Raw genomic sequence first — 17,796 nt, forward strand, 5'->3', positions numbered from 1 at the left:
CTTGTTTTCTTTGCATTATTTGAGATCTGCGGCAATGCATTTTTTTGTTATTTTGACCATTTCTCATTTTCAAAAAATAAATACAAAATTTATTGCTTGGAAATTCAGAGATATGTTGTCAGTAGTTTATAGAATAAAAGAACAATTTACATTTTACTCAAAAATATACCTATAAAGAGAAAAATCCGACAAACTGAACATTGTGCAGCGGTCTCTTAATTTTTGCCAGAGCTGTATCTATTCTGTCTACTCTATTATAACCTGTCAGTGTGATTTTACTGTACCCGCACATGAATGACCGGCTATTCAAATGCGATTGGTGTGTAAAATTCAGACATTGGTCGCATGGTACGAGTTCTGTGTGATTTTTTTTTCTCGCACCCATTGACTTCTATTCCGAATTCTAATTACAATCGCAGCATGCTGCGACTTTTTTCCAGTCCGATCATGATCCGATCCAAGTTGCAAAAAAAACCCTCAGATGAAGACACCATCATAGAATAACATTGGTCTGAATTCAATCCGATTTTTTATTGGATTGCATTTGTCCGATTTCATCGCAAGTGGGAATGAGCCCTTATCATTGTTACAATGTATCTTACACAAATGTAGCACAAAATTGCTGAAGATGGACGAACCCAAACGGTAAAGTTCGGGGTCCGTACCGAACACCTAATGTTCATGCACGGACCCCGAACACAAAGGCAAGTGGGGTAATATTTGTGGGGTAGATATCAGCTGTTTTATGGCCGCTGACATAAAGCCCAGGGGTAAGTAATGGAGAGAGGCGTTTATCAGACACCTCTATTACTGACCCCATAGTCAATTGTAATAAAGACACAGACAGAACAAAGTCCTTTATGTGAAATAAACACTACCTGATCCTCTTCTCCCCATTTATTCAACAAAAAATTAAAACTACAACATAAAAACAAATCACAAGTTGAAATAATATAATAATACATGATTAAAAAATGAAAAATACCACAGATGAGGCAAATTGGTGCGCGTTTCGCATTGAGATGCTTTGTCCAGGGTGTGGTGGGTGGTGACACTTGGAAGAAGCATTTCATTGCGAAACGCGCGTCGGGTGTGGTGGGTGCCTGGAAAACCTAACTTTCTAAGGTAGTATTAGCTGTTAAATGTGGTTGATATAATGTTAATAGACATATGGGTCTAATAGGCAATACATGTACCTCATATGTTTTGATACACAATACAATAGCTTTGATTTATTATTTGTGAGATGTCTTGTATATTAATTTTACCTTATATCTCACTCTATATGTTATTTTCAGACACACTAAGTATACCCTATTGTGTCTCATTACACTAGGTGATTTGTATGTTTATATCAACTACCTACACTCTGTCTTCATCTATCACATAAGGTGTATATATAATTCCTCCTATTATACTTAATTAATGCCTTGTATATAACTTTTTGTATTTAGGACATGCATACACATGCATAACAGTATGTTCCAGTTTTTATAGTTTTTCGTTGTGCTGTTAGGTTACTATACTTCAGTGATATTCTCTCTTGTCACACATAAATATATACTACTTATTACATTGTATGTTCCAGGTTTATCCACCCATTGTTTCATTTGTGGTGTTTTTTTCTGTTTTTAAACATGTACATTATATTTTGATTTTACACTTGATTATCTAAACAATGTTTTTGCTTTTTTATTCTTGGTCTTTAAGGCTTTTTTTTGGTATCTATTTTATCTATAAGACTATTTATGTAGGTGTATTTATTTTTTTATCCCTTCCCAAATTATTAAAATCGGCCCCCAGCCATCAGCTTTTCTTCAGCTGGTTATGAATATTACACAGGCTTTTGTTTTCTCATTTTTTTTATTTATTAACAAGCACAGTAAAATACACACTCAAGATAACCTTAGTTCTCAGCCTCTAGGTGTTCCAGCAGCTGAAAACACAGGTAACCTTAAAGTGTCCCTTAAAGTTTCCCATGAGGCTTCTGGGCCTCGCAGCTGCCAGGAGACCAAGTGGCTATGAACTCTAGTAACCTTTAGTTCACATCCACCTTGTCTCCCGGCAACTCGAGTGCCGGACTAATGAATTACAGAGTGCTGAGTGCCAGATTCGTGGTCGTTCATCAATCAGGCACTGATGCTGTCGAGCATGAGAATCAGCTGCTTTGAACTCAGGTGACCTTACAGTAAGGTTATTTCAGTTCACAATGGCCCTGCCCATGTGAGAACCGGGCGCTGTGATCTGAGATAACCTTACTGACATTACCTCAGTTCCCAGCAGCCGGGTCTCGCAGAGCGCAGCTCCAATGTATTTAAATAACTAATTAAAAAAACAGTGTGGGGTCCCCCCCTATTTTTCATAACCAGCCAAGCTAAAACAGAAACCTGCAGGCTGCATCCCTCAGCTGTCAGTTTTATTCTGGCTGGTTATCAAAAGTAGAGGGTTCCTCATGCATTTTTTTGTAAAGTATTTAAATAAATAATTAAAAAAAAGGGGAACCCCACTTTTGATAACCAGCCAAGTTAAAGCAGACAGCTGGGGACTGGCATTCTCAGACTGAGAAGAGGCCATGGATATTGGCCCTCCCCAGGCTAAAAATGGCAGTGTGCTGCATTCCCAGAAAAGATGGCATTTTGTCCAGATTTTCTCACTTGTCCCACAAGTGAGAATCTCTTCCTGTGACTGGCGGTGATGTCATTAAAGTGAATAGGTGAGTATAACTTTCCTTTTTAATTTTCCATTTTTGGTGAATAATTGGGTAAAAGATGAAGGGGAGTGTCTATTTCACATAAAGGACTTTACTGTGTGTCTTTATTACATTTGACTATGGGGTTAGTACTGGTGGTTTCTGACAGACTCCCTTCCATTACTAACCCCTGGGCTTGACGTCAGAGGCCAAAATTAATAGATGTGCCTCTAAGGCTAGGGAGAGCCAATATCCATGGCTGCTTTCCAATCTTAAAATAGTAGCCCCAGCTGTCTGCTTTAGCTTGGCTGGTTGTCAAAAAATGGGGAGGGGCATATGTCATTTTTATTGTTTTTTTTAAACAATTTTTTTAAAAATGGTGTGGGGACTCCTGTATTTTTGATAGCCAGCCAAGATAACTTTGTCAATTGAGGGATGACAGTGTGGGAAACGTAGCATTCTGACTGGCGGTAACGAACTTACTGCCGATGAAGGCTGGTGTTTTTCACGGTGTCATACAGATGACAGCATGGGAAACGCTGGTTATTTGGGCCCCACCATTCATTTGAATGGGGTCCGAGTTAAAGATCAGGTACCATTCTGGCACCCTAACAGAACATTTTTAATGTTTGGACAAACCTGACAAAACTGAACATCCACGGGTTTGCCTAGCACTGCTGGACACCTTTCACACAGATATGTAAAAGTCTGGCTGCTTGCAACCACCAATAGAGGGCGCTCACTACATGCAGATATATACAGTCACCAGTAGGGAGAGTTCACTACGTACAGATTTATACAACCACCATAAGGGAGTGCTCACTACCTACAGATATGTACCACCACCATTAGGAGGAGCTCACTACATACCGATTTATACAGCCACCACTATGGGGAGCTCACTACATACAGATGTATACAGCCACCACTAGAGGGAGCTTACTACATACAGATTTATACAGCCACCACTAGGGGGAGTTCACTACATACAGATTTATACAGCCACCACTAGAAGATCACTGCATACAGATTTATACAGCCACCACTAGGGAGAGATCACTATATACAGATTCATATATAGTCACCACTAGGGAGAGTTCTCTACGTACAGATTTATGCAACGACCACTAGGGAGAGCTCACTGCGTACAGATATATACAGCCATCAGTAGAGAGAGCTCACTACACACAGATCTATACTTCCACCACTAGGGGGAGCTCAAATACTTACAGATTTTTACAGACACCACTAGAGGGAGATCACTGCATACAGATTTATACAGCCACCACTAGGGAGAGCTCACTACAAATAGATGTATACAGCCACCACTAGGGGGAGCTTACTACATACAGATTTATACAGCCACCACTAGAGGGAGCTCACTACATAGAGATTTATACAGCCACCACTTGGGGAGCTCACTACATACAGACTTATACAGCCACCACTAGAGGGAGATCACTGCATACATATTTATACACCCACCACTAGGGGAGCTCACTACAGACAGATTTATACCGCCACCCATAGTGGTAGCTCACTAAATACAGATTAATATAATCACCACTAGGGGAGCGCGCTACATACAGATTTATACAGCCACCACTAGAGGGAGCTCATTACATACAGATTTATACAGCCACCACTAGGGGGAGCTCACTGTATACTGTTAAGTTTGATTGGAGGTATAAAAAATCTGTATAAAATTCTCTCACCAATCTAGTGTCTGTAGGTAACAGTATAGACTGTGTGACGTTTAGTCGCCCAGTGCCGGCCTCCTCTCAGCATGAGTCCATAGTAGTTCCATGAGCTGTCACTATGGTGGAGTCACATACTCATTATATAATACATAGATTTTAATGGTTAAAGATTATTCCCATCTCTTAGATCCTATCCCAATATGTAGTAGGTGTAATAATAATGATATTAGCAAATAATTCCAATTAGAAGTTTAGTACAGTTTTTCTGATGCGCTATGTCTCTTTCTTCTTGTGCAGGACCTTAGGAATCCATGGTGACAACCACTGATATAGTGACAGTTAGCTAGTTGCTACTGGTCGTAACCATGGATACCTAAGGTCCTGCAATACTTGCACATGAACAAAGAGACACAGCGAATCAGAAAAACTATACCACGTTTCTAATTGGCGATATTTGCTAAGATTATCATTATTACACCCACTACATTATTGGGATGGGATCTTAGAGATGGGAATACCCCTTTAAATCAATGTTTATCCAACAGTATGAGACGATTTTGTCCATTTGTCCGTGAATCATGATGTTCCTCGGAGGACAGTGAAGATGGAGTACACGGCGGCAGTGGCGGTGTAGTAGCGCCTATGCGTCTCCATTAATCCGTATGCTGCGTTTGTCCCATTTGCCGTGTTGCACAGATCCTCTTGGCAGCAGAAGGTGGGTTGCGTTACCCCCAGGGTGGTAGGATTGCTCGCTTGACATTTTTCTGTGCAGATTCTGACAACGTAACGACTTTCCGTGAATGGAAAACCTTAAAAAAAATAATAAAAATTGATTAGGAAAATCAATTTATTTAGATGGTGCCAGCTGCAGTATAAGGAACAGCGCCATCTATTTAATTGTGGCTGTTCCCGGTACTGCGGCTCTGACCGCTCATTTCTGTGCATTCAGCTGATTATTAACGTTTCCGGGATTTGAACTTATTACCAAATATTTCTGGACAATCATAAAAAATCACAAGGGGTGGGGGAGTCTTTTCGGGGCTGAGTGATTTCATCTTGAGTTTTTTCAAAAACATTTGGATTATTCTGAATTTGTTTGGAGCAAGTTGAGCAAAATACAAGTCGGTCACCATTTTGCTGATTTGTAGAGGGACAGAAAAGGGTGGAAAAAACAAAATAACTCACCTCTGCCGCAACCCTTCTCTTGCAACTCTCCCGCAACGTCCTCTTCCTGCAGCATTTTTGTGCCCCAGAGGGTGAGTAGGTCTCGGGCGAAACAGGTCATGCTGTGAGAACCTGTGTGGAGACGTCAGAGGCCTAGAAAGTGATGATGTAGGAAGAGGACGTGGAAGGAACGAAGTCAGAGGCGGCTGCACGGAAGAACAGACGGGGGCCGAGAACAGACAGAGGGTTATTATTCTCCGGGGTCCGGAACTCATGCACGAAGGTGAGAGAATAAGAAGAGTGATGACTTACCAGAGGACGTCCGGCCGTAGACGGTGGTCTTGCACCATTTCTGCTGGTGGGAGCAGTTCCTCCTGATCAGGCATTGGTCGGCCGGAGTGGGGGTCAGGCACATGTAGCACTGGAGGGAGCCGGCTGCACACGTCACGTCGGACACATTGTCACATTTCACATCGTTATTTCATATCGTCCGTTACAAAGAAAAAAGAAACAGGGGGCGTTTTCAGCATAGAATTGTTTCTTACGTGTATTTTCAGATTTTTTTTTTTTCAAATGGATTTGATAAAATATTGCATCATTAGACTTTTAGACTTTCCTTTTCCTTGCAAATTGCATGATAAGTGAATGGAGAGTCAGTGAGCTCTTCTGTCAAGAACGTTTGTAATTCTTTCACACCTTGCTTTTTTGCTGCCTCTTATTTTCTGCAGCCAAAACCTGATCTCTTGGCGGTAAAAAAAAAAAAGCTGCAGACAAAAGACAGGTTTCACTGCTTCCCTTGCTGAGTTTTTGCTGCATTTTTCAGGATCCCAAAGTTTAGCTTTGCTTCCACCATACAAGCACGAACAATGCACGGTGTTCGGCCACCAATGCAAGACGTACAGGACATCATCAAACATAGTTTACCTAAGACATTGGCAGAGCATGTTGTAGGTTGGGCATTGTTTACTTTCACACATTGGTCGGTGTTATGAACTGGTCGTTTAGGAGCAACATGGGACGAGCTCTGGAGGAGGTGGTACCTGCACTAACCGCAGTTCCTGAGCTTATCACAACACTAGAAGTAGCCGTGGGATGTTCCTGTCACTCCCTAGACACCTCGTCACAGCCGGAGGACTAACTACCCCTAAAGATGGAAACAGGAAAGCTATCTTGCCTCAGAGAAAATCCCCAAAGGAAAGGCAGCCCCCCACAAATATTGACTGTGAGTGGAGAGGGAAATGACATACGCAGAATGAAATCAGAATGTAGCAAAGGAGGCCAGTCTAGCTAGATAGATAGAACAGGACAGAATACTGTGCGGTCAGTATAAAAAACTAGAAAAATCCACCACAGAGTTTACAAAAATCTCCACACCTGACTAAAGGTGTGGAGGGTAAATCTGCTTCCCAGAGCTTCCAGCATAACTGAATAAATCCATATTGACAAGCTGGACAAGAAAAAACATAGAAAGAGCTGAACGATAAAGTCCACAATATGTGGACAGCAAAAGAACAAGCAAGGACTTATCTTTGCTGAACTGGTCAGAATATCAGGGAAATCCAAGCAGAAATGTGAATCCAAGCAGGAACCATTGACAACTGGCCCAGGCTGAAGGATAGAGCCAGGATAAATAGCCGAGCCAGAAAGACGATCAGTGGAAGCAGCTGCTGACTGCTAAATCCAAGGAGCAGCAGTTCCACTCAAAACCACCGGACGGAGCCCAAGAGCAGAACTCACAAAAGTGACACTTACAACCACCGGAGGGAGCCCAAGAGCGTAATTCACAACAGTACCCCCCCCTTGAGGAGGGGTCACCGAACCCTCACCAGAGCCCCCAGGCCGATCAGGGCGAGCCAAATGAAAGGCACGAACCAAATCGGTGGCATGGACATCGGAGGAAACAACCCAAGAATTATCCTTCTGGCCATAACCCTTCCACTTGACAAAATACTGAAGCCTCCGCCTCGAAAAACGAGAATCCAAAATTTTCTCCACCACATATTCCAACTCCCCCTCAACCAACATCGGGGCAGGAGGATCAACCGAGGGAACAACAGGCACCACATATCTCCGCAACAAAGATCTATGGAAAACATTATGGATGGCAAAAGAGGCTGGAAGGGCCAAACGAAAAGACACCGGATTGATAATCTCAGAAATCTTATAAGGACCAATAAACCGAGGCTTGAACTTAGGGGAAGAAACCTTCATAGGAACATGACGAGAAGATAACCAGACTAAATCCCCCACCCGAAGCCGGGGACCAACACACCGACGGCGGTTAGCAAAACGTTGAACCTTTTCCTGAGACAACGTCAAATTGTCTACCACATGAGTCCAAATCTGCTGTAACCTGTCCACCACAGAATCCACACCAGGACAATCAGAAGGCTCAACCTGCCCCGAAGAAAAACGAGGATGAAAACCAAAATTACAAAAGAAAGGCGAAACCAAAGTAGCCGAACTAGCCCGATTATTAAGGGCAAACTCGGCCAACGGCAAGAAAGCCACCCAATCATCCTGATCAGCAGACACAAAGCATCTCAAATAGGTTTCCAACGTCTGATTAGTTTGCTCAGTTTGGCCATTTGTCTGAGGATGGAACACCGAAGAAAAAGACAAATCAATGCCCATCCTAGCACAAAAGGCCCGCCAAAACCTAGAAACAAACTGGGAACCTCTGTCAGACACAATATTCTCCGGAATGCCATGCAAACGAACCACATGCTGAAAAAACAATGGAACCAAATCAGAGGAGGAAGGCAATTTAGGCAAAGGTACCAAATGGACCATTTTAGAGAACCGGTCACAAACCACCCAGATAACAGACATCTTCTGGGAAACAGGAAGATCCGAAATAAAATCCATGGAAATATGCATCCAGGGCCTCTCAGGGACCGGCAAAGGCAAAAGCAACCCACTAGCGCGGGAACAGCAAGGCTTGGCCCGGGCACAAGTCCCACAGGACTGCACAAAAGAACGCACATCCCGCGACAAGGAAGGCCACCAAAAGGACCTAGCAACCAAATCTCTGGTACCAAAAATCCCAGGATGACCAGCCAACACTGAAGAATGAACCTCAGAAATTACCTTACTAGTCCATCTATCAGGGACAAACAGCTTCCCCACTGGACAGCGGTCAGGTTTATCAGCCTGAAATTCCTGAAGCACCCGCCGCAAATCAGGGGAGATGGCAGAAAGAATCACCCCTTCCCTAAGAATGCCAACCGGCTCAAGGACTCCAGGAGAATCAGGCAAAAAACTCCTAGAGAGGGCATCAGCCTTAACATTCTTAGATCCCGGAAGATACGAGACCACAAAATCAAAACGGGAGAAAAACAGGGACCATCGAGCCTGTCTAGGGTTCAGCCGCTTGGCCGACTCGAGGTAAATCAGATTCTTATGATCGGTCAAGACCACAACACGGTGCTTGGCTCCCTCAAGCCAATGTCGCCACTCCTCAAATGCCCACTTCATAGCCAACAACTCCCGGTTGCCAACGTCATAATTGCGCTCCGCAGGCGAAAACTTTCTGGAGAAAAAGGCACATGGTTTCATCAAAGAACCATCAGAATTCCTCTGAGACAAAACGGCCCCTGCCCCAATCTCAGAAGCGTCAACCTCAACCTGAAAAGGAAAAGAAACATCCGGCTGACGCAACACAGGGGCAGAAGTAAATCAGCGTTTAAGCTCCTGAAAGGCCTCAACCGCCGCAGAGGACCAATTCGTCACATCAGCGCCTTTCTTCGTCAAATCGGTCAGGGGCTTAACCACACTGGAAAAGTTGGCAATGAAACGGCGATAAAAATTAGCAAAGCCCAAAAATTTCTGAAGGCTCTTCACCGATGTGGGTTGAATCCAGTCATGAATGGCTTGGACCTTAACAGGATCCATTTCTATAGACGAGGGAGAAAAAATAAAACCCAAAAAAGAGACCTTCTGAACTCCAAATAGGCACTTAGACCCCTTCACAAATAAAGCATTATCACAAAGGATCTGGAATACCATCCTGACCTGCTTCACATGAGACTCCCAATCATCGGAAAAAATCTAAATATCATCCAAATACACAATCATGAATTTATCAAGATAAGTGCGGAAATTATCATGCATGAAGGACTGAAATACAGAAGGAGCATTAGAAAGCCCGAAAGGCATCACAAGATATTCAAAATGGCCTTCGGGCGTATTAAATGCAGTTTTCCATTCGTCACCCTGTTTAATACGAACAAGATTATATGCCCCTCGAAGGTCAATCTTGGTAAACCAACTAGCCCCCTTAATCCGAGCAAACAAATCAGAGAGCAAAGGTAAAGGGTATTGGAATTTGACCGTGATCTTATTAAGAAGGCAATAATCAATACAGGGTCTCAAGGAGCCATCCTTCTTGGCAACAAAAAAGAATCCCGCCCCCAATGGTGACGAAGATGGCCGAATATGCCCCTTCTCCAAAGACTCCTTAACATAACTCCGCATAGCAGCATGCTCTGGCACAGATAGATTGAAAAGTCGGCCCTTAGGGAACTTACAGCCAGGAATCAAGTCAATAGCACAATCACAGTCCCTATGTGGAGGAAGGGAACTGGACTTGGGCTCATCAAATACATCCTGGAAATCCGACAAAAACTCAGGGACTTCAGAAGAGGGGGAAGAGGAAATTGACATCAAAGGAACGTCACAATGTACCCCTTGACAATCCCAACTAGTCACAGACATAGATTTCCAATCCAGCACCGGATTATGTTCCTGTAACCATGGAAAACCCAGTACAACAACATCATGCAAGTTATGCAACACCAGAAAACGGCAATCTTCCTGATGTGCTGGAGCCATGCACATGGTCAGCTGAGTCCAATACTGAGGTTTATTCTTGGCCAACGGTGTAGCATCAATGCCCCTCAAAGGAATAGGGCTCTGCAAAGGCTGCAAGGAAAAACCACAGCGCCTGGCGAATTCCAAGTCCATTAAGTTCAGGGCGGCGCCTGAATCCACAAATGCCATGACAGAAAAGGACGATAATGAGCAAATCAGGGTCACAGATAAGAGAAATTTAGGCTGTACAGTACTGATGGTAACAGACCTAGCGACCCTCTTAGTACGCTTAGGGCAATCAGAAATAACATGAGCAGAATCACCACAGTAAAAACACAGCTTATTCTGACGTCTGAATCCCTGCCGTTCTGCTCTAGTCAAAATCCTATCACATTGCATAGTCTCAGGACTCCGCTCAGAGGACACTGCCATATGGTGCACAACTTTGCGCTCGCGCAGGCGCCGATCAATCTGAATGGCTCGAGACATAGATTCGCTCAAACCAGCGGGTGTGGGGAACCCCACCATAACATCTTTAAGGGCTTCAGAAAGACCCTTTCTGAAAATTGCTGCCAGAGCATCCTCATTCCATTTAGTGAGCACAGACCATTTTCTAAATTTTTGGCAGTATAATTCTGCCGCTTCCTGACCCTGACATAGGGCCAACAAGGCTTTTTCTGCATGATCCACAGAATTAGGTTCGTCATACAATATTCCGAGCGCTTGAAAAAATGCGTCTACATTAAGCAATGCCGGATTCCCTGATTCAAGGGAGAATGCTCAGTCCTGAGGGTCACCACGCAGCAGAGAGATGACAATCTTAACCTGCTGAATGGGATCACCAGAGGAACGGGGTTTCAAAGCAAAAAACAATTTGCAGTTATTTTTAAAGTTCAAAAACTTAGATCTGTCCCCAAAAAACAAATCAGGAGTAGGAATTTTAGGCTCTAAAGCCGGAGTCTGGACAACATAATCTTGGATACTTTGTACTCTTGCAGCAAGTTGATCCACACGAGAAAACAAACCCTGAACATCCATGCCAGCGCCAAAATCCTGAACCACCCAGAGATTAAGAGGAAAAAAAAGACAAAACAGACTGCAAAAAAGAAAATGGCTCAGAACTTTTTTTTCCTTCTTTTGAGATGCATTTAATTCATTTTTGGCCAGTTGTGCTGTTATAAACTGGTGGTTTAGGAGCAACATGGGACGAGCTCTGGAGGAGGTGGTACCTGTACTAACCGCAGTTCCTGAGCTTATCACAACACTAGAAGTAGCCGTGGGATGTTCCTGTCACTCCCTAGACACCTCGTCACAGCCGGAGGACTAACTACCCCTAAAGATGGAAACAGGAAAGCTATCTTGCCTCAGAGAAAATCCCCAAAGGAAAGGCAGCCCCCCACAAATATTGACTGTGAGTGGAGAGGGAAATGACATACGCAGAATGAAATCAGAATGTAGCAAAGGAGGCCAGTCTAGCTAGATAGATAGAACAGGACAGAATACTGTGCGGTCAGTATAAAAAAATAAAAAAATCCACCACAGAGTATACAAAAATTTCCACACCTGACTAAAGGTGTGGAGGGTAAATCTGCTTCCCAGAGCTTCCAGCATAACTGAATAAATCCATATTGACAAGCTGGACAAGAAAAAACATAGAAAGAGCTGAACGATAAAGTCCACAATATGTGGACAGCAAAAGAACAAGCAAGGACTTATCTTTGCTGAACTGGTCAGAATATCAGGGAAATCCAAGCAGAGATGTGAATCCAAGCAGGAACCATTGACAACTGGCCCAGGCTGAAGGATAGAGCCAGGATAAATAGCCGAGCCAGAAAGACGATCAGTGGAAGCAGCTGCTGACTGCTAAATCCAAGGAGCAGCAGTTCCACTCAAAACCACCAGAGGGAGCCCAAGAGCAGAACTCACAAAAGTGCCACTTACAACCACCGGAGAGAGCCCAAGAGCGGAATTCACAACAGGTCGGCCATTGAGTTGGTCAGGCATCGTTTACTTTCACACATTGGTCGGCCATTAAGTTGGTCAGGCATTGTTTACTTTCACACATTGGTCGGCCATTGAGTTGGTCAGGCATTGTTTACTTTCACACATTGGTTGGACAATTGAGTTGGTCAGGCATTGTTTACTTTCACACATTGGTCGGCCATTGAGTTGGTCAGGCATTGTTTACTTTCACACATTGGTCGGCCATTGAGTTGGTCAGGCATTGTTTACTTTCACACATTGGTCGGCCATTGAGTTGGTCAGGCATTGTTTACTTTCACACATTGGTCGGCCATTGAGTTGGTCAGGTGTTATGGACCTGGTGGCTAGGAGCACCCGAAATGACCTGATGGTTAAAATGGTAAACCTGGGACAAGCTCTGAGGAAGTGCTAACTCTACTGACCGCAATCCCTAATCTTATCACACACACTAGAAATAGCCGTGGAGCGTACCTAACTCTCCCTAGACGCCTCTTCACAGCCTAAGAGCTAACTACCCCTAAAGATAGAAATAGCATCCTACCTTGCCTCAGAGAAATTCCCCAAAGTAAAGGCAGCCCCCCACAAATATTGACTGTGAGTTAAGAGGGAAGAAACAAACACAGGAATGAAACAGATTTTAGCAAAGGAGGCCGAATCTTCACTAGATAGACAGAAGATAGGAAAGGGAACTATGCGGTCAGTATTAAAAACTACAAAAACCACGCAGAGTGTGCAAAAAGACCTCCACACTGACTCACGGTGTGGAGGTGCAGCTCTGCACCCCCAGAGCTTCCAGCTAGCAAGGAAATATCATAATAGCAAGCTGGACTGAAACATAGCAAGTACTGAGAAATATATTCAAAAACCAATAAACAGCAAATTGACTAGCAAGGACTTAGCTTCTGCTGGAGTAGACAGGTCATCAGAGAAATCCAAGAGAGATCTGAACCAGTACTGAAACATTGACGGCTGGCATGAACTAACGACCTGGGCAGAGTTAAATAGGGAAGCCAGCAGCAGTAATAAACGAGGGCAGCTGAGAAAGCCAAGCTCAAAGATCAGCAATTCCACTCAAAGCCACCAGAGGGTGTCCAAGGACAGAACACACCAAAGTACCATTCACGACCACAGGAGAGAGCCCGAGAACGGAATTCACAACAGTCAGGCATTGTTTACTTTCACACATTGGTTGGCCATTGAGTTGGTCAGGCATTGTTTACTTTCACACATTGGTCGGCCATTGAGTTGGTCAGGCATTGTTTACTTTCACACATTGGTCGGCCATTGAGTTGGTCAGGCATTGTTTACTTTCACACATTGGTCGGCCATTGAGTTGGTCAGGCATTGTTTACTTTCACACATTGGTTGGCCATTGAGTTGGTCAGGCATTGTTTACCTTCACACATTGGTCGGCCATTGAGTTGGTCAGGCATTGTTTACTTTCACACATTGGTCGGCCATTGAGTTGGTCAGGCATTGTTTACTTTCACACATTGGTCGGCCATTGAGTTGGTCAGGCATTGTTTACTTTCACACATTGGTCGACCATTGAGTTGGTCAGGCATTGTTTACTTTCGCGCAATGGTCGGCCATTGAGTTGGTCAGGCATTGTTTACTTTCACACATTGGTCAACCATTCAGTTGGTCAGGCATTGTTTACTTTCACACATTGGTCGACCATTAAGTTGGTCAGGCATTGTTTACTTTCGCGCATTGGTCGGCCATTGAGTTGGTCAGGCATTGTTTACTTTCACACATTGGTCGGCCATTAAGTTGGTCAGGCATTGTTTACTTTCACACATTGGTCGGCCATTGAGTTGGTCAGGCATTGTTTACTTTCACACATTGGTCGGCCATTGAGTTGGTCAGGCATTGTTTACTTTCACACATTGGTAGGCCATTGAGTTGGTCAGGCATTGTTTACTTTCACACATTGGTCGGCCATTGAGTTGGTCAGGCATTGTTTACTTTCACACATTGGTCGGCCATTGAGTTGGTCAGGCATTGTTTACTTTCACACATTGGTCGGCCATTGAGTTGGTCAGGCATTGTTTACTTTCACACATTGGTCGGCCATTGAGTTGGTCAGGCATTGTTTACTTTCACACATTGGTCGGCCATTGAGTTGGTCAGGCATTGTTTACTTTCACACATTGGTCGGCCATTGAGTTGGTCAGGCATTGTTTACTTTCACACATTGGTCGGCCATTGAGTTGGTCAGGCATTGTTTACTTTCACACATTGGTCGGCCATTGAGTTGGTCAGGCATTGTTTACTTTCACACATTGGTCAGCCATTGAGTTGTTCAGGCATTGTTTACTTTCACACATTGGTCGGCCATTGAGTTGGTCAGGCATTGTTTACTTTCACACATTGGTCGGCCATTGAGTTGGTCAGGCATTGTTTACTTTCACACATTGGTCGGCCATTGAGTTGGTCAGGCATTGTTTACTTTCACACATTGGTCGCCAATTGAGTTGGTCAGGCATTGTTTACTTTCACACATTGGTCGGCCATTGAGTTGGTCAGGCATTGTTTACTTTCACACATTGGTCAACCACTCAGTTGGTCAGGCATTGTTTACTTTCACACATTGGTCGACCATTACGTTGGTCAGGCATTGTTTACTTTCGCGCATTGGTCGGTCATTGAATTGGTCAGGCTTTGTTTACTTTCACTCATTGGTCAGCCATTGAGTTGGTCAGCTGATTTTTGACCAAAGATCACATCAAACTTCAATTGAAGAGCTCACTGATGGGTTTTCAGGGAGGCAGTCTGTAAAATCAAAAAACTGCAATATTTCCGGTGGTCGGTGCTCATCGCAAGTGAGCATTTCTGCTACACACAGGCGATCTGATCATCGGCTGTATATGGCGGAGGCGATCGGACAACTGCAGCTTTTAGTCTCCCAAGGAGGCTATTGAAGCATGCAGAAAGTAAAAAAAAGTATGCAAAAATATAAAAAAATCAAAGTTCAAATCACCCCCCTTCACCCCATTCAAAATAAAACAATAAAAAAAACCCACATATTTGGTATCGGCGTGTTCAGAATCGCCCGATCTATCAATTATAAAAAGCATTAACCTGATCACTAAATGGTGTAATGAGAAAAAAATTCAAAATGACAGAATTACATTTTTTGGGTCACCGTGACATTGAAGTAAAATGCAATAGTGGGCGATCAAAAGAACGTATCTGCGCCAAAATGGTATCATTAATAATATCAGCTCGGCACACAAAAAATAAGCCATCACCCAACTCGAGATCACGAAAAATGGAGACACTATGGGTATCGGAAACTGGCGCAAATTTATTCTTTTTAACCAAATTTAGAATTTTTTTTCACCACTTAGATAATAAAGAACCTAGACATGTTTGGTGTCTATGAACTCGTACTGACCTGGAGAATCATAATGGCAGCTCAGTTTTAGCATTTAGTGAACATAGTAGAAAAACCAAACAAAAAACAAGTGTGGGATTGCACTTTTTTTTGCAATTTCACCGCACCTGGAATTTTTTTTAGTACATGATATGTTAAAACGAATGGTGTCGTTCAAAAGTAAAACTCGTCCCGCAAAAAACAAGCTTTCACACGGCCATATTGACCAAAAACTAAAAATGTATGGCTCCGGGGAAGAAGGGGAGTGAAATCCGAAAACGCAAAAACAGAAAAAATTATAAAATGCCAATTTATCTTTTTAAATTGTTTGAAATTTAAATTGGAAAAGAAAAAAAATCTACTTTTTTAAAAAAAATAGTAAAAATTTAAAACTTAAGAAAATGAATAAAAATAATGGTAATCCTTTTTTCTTGTAATAATAGTTTTTTTTCCTTATGCAGAATTATTTTTTTTTACAGATTTGAGAAACGTTAGGAAATGTTTTAGTTTCTTTTGGTTTCAATTATAAGAGAATAATAATAATAATAATAATAATAATAATAATAATATTATTATTATTAATTGTATTTTTATATTATTATTAATTGTATTTTTATATTATTATTATTATTATTATTATTATTACTATAAATTGTATTTTTTATATTATTATTAATAATAATAATAATAATAATATTATTATACATTGCATTTTATATTATTATTATTATAAATTGTATTTTTTATATTATTATAAATTTTATTTTTTATTATTTATATTTTCATATTTGTGAGATAAGAAGTAAATAAATAATAGAAATAACAGTGCTAATAGTCGGCATTATTATGATTATGAATATAAATCCCATAAGTTGCCCCTCAGGGCTCTTACCCAGCTGCAGGCAGGTGGTGGTGAGCAGGAGGCAGATGACACCGTTCATGGTCTCGGACCGGTCGCCTTCTGATCGTCCGCTGACGTTTTCCGAGTATTTCCAGCCGTCTGGGATTAGCCGAGTCCTAGCCGAGTGTTGGGAAGAACAGGTTCAGTGTCAGATTCTTACTTTTGACTTTATGGCTTTTTGGATACTAAAATAAGTGAGCGATTGAGCAAGAGAGCGGCGTCCTTTGATTCTCCCATCCTGACACATACGAAGATTGAGAAATGAACGAGTGCAATAAACCTCGCTCCTCGCTCCGTACCACCTGTAACAAGGCTGGGAATATTTTATGGAATTGCCCCGGGATGCTCCGGTATCGGCACGTCAGACGCCTGACAGGTTATTACAGGCGGAAAGTTCTCTGTAGTAAACTGTCACTTCTTTCAGTGTTTTTTTTTTCAGCATTTTTGTAGCAATTTTTCACCCATAGAAAGCAAAGAGTAAATGCAAAAACACAGATAATAACGCAGGTGTCCAGTTTTGCTGCGTTTTTAGTGTAAAGATTGGATGTGAAACCATTTATTTCTGTGATTTTGCCAAGTTTAAACCATAATGTCTGTCTCCTCACCTGAAAATGGCAGTCAGCACTAGCACAGTTTAATTAAATTAGTGATGTCTACAAAAGTAAACTTTGGCCGACCAAGGTGTGAAATTGAACAATGCCTGTGGCCGACCAAAGTGTAAAAGTAAACAGCGTCCTACAAACTCCATGGTCTGCCCATGTCTTAGGTAAACTATTCCCGACCGATTCACCTCCCCCCGCTGTTACATTTGTAATTATGTATTTTTGCACTTCTTTTGTCCAGAATAGTCGTTATTTTCTCCATAAATAAAAATCTTTTTCTACTAAATAATTTGATCAAATTGCCTTTTTTTTCCCAAACTGTTTTTATGGTTTTATGTGTGCCTTGTATTGCTGATCTGTGGCGGAAGCAAAGCTTGAACTTTGGAATTGTGAAAAATGCAGCAAAAAACGTAGTAAAAAAAAACACACAGCAAAACTGCAACGTGTGAACATAGCCTAAAGGTTCCAAAGAAACTAAAGGCTCCTGACGGAATCTGAACTGGCTGATGTTGGGGCCAAGTGTTTGTGGACTCCTAAAACTACAATCTGGGCTCGCGAGAAGATTA

The 17,796-nt window shown here is 42.4% G+C and overlaps 1 protein-coding gene across 1 annotated transcript; it reads right to left on the reverse strand.

Moving 5' to 3' along the window:
- Positions 1–4,195: 4,195 nt before the first annotated feature.
- LOC143781659 (secreted Ly-6/uPAR-related protein 1-like) lies at positions 4,196–16,881 on the reverse strand. Its single transcript, XM_077268367.1, has 3 exons — positions 16,620–16,881; positions 5,866–5,988; positions 4,196–5,198 (listed from the first exon to the last, which is right to left on the reverse strand). The coding sequence occupies exons 1-3, from the start codon at positions 16,666–16,668 to the stop codon at positions 4,966–4,968; spliced, it is 405 nt and encodes a 134-aa protein (XP_077124482.1). The 5' UTR covers positions 16,669–16,881; the 3' UTR covers positions 4,196–4,965.
- Positions 16,882–17,796: the final 915 nt, after the last annotated feature.

Source organism: Ranitomeya variabilis, chromosome 6, assembly GCF_051348905.1.
Source record: "Ranitomeya variabilis isolate aRanVar5 chromosome 6, aRanVar5.hap1, whole genome shotgun sequence".
NCBI classification, from domain to species: Eukaryota; Metazoa; Chordata; class Amphibia; order Anura; family Dendrobatidae; genus Ranitomeya; species Ranitomeya variabilis.

Coding starts and splice junctions, on each gene's coding strand:
- LOC143781659 (XM_077268367.1), bottom strand. CDS start 16,668: ATGAACGGTGTCATCTGCCTCCTGCTCACCACCACCTGCCTGCAGCTG. Junction 5,989..16,619: donor CACCACCTGCCTGCAGCTGG/GTAAGAGCCCTG, acceptor TGACGTGTGCAG/CCGGCTCCCTCCAGTGCTAC. Junction 5,199..5,865: donor CTACGGCCGGACGTCCTCTG/GTAAGTCATCAC, acceptor ATTTTTTTTAAG/GTTTTCCATTCACGGAAAGT.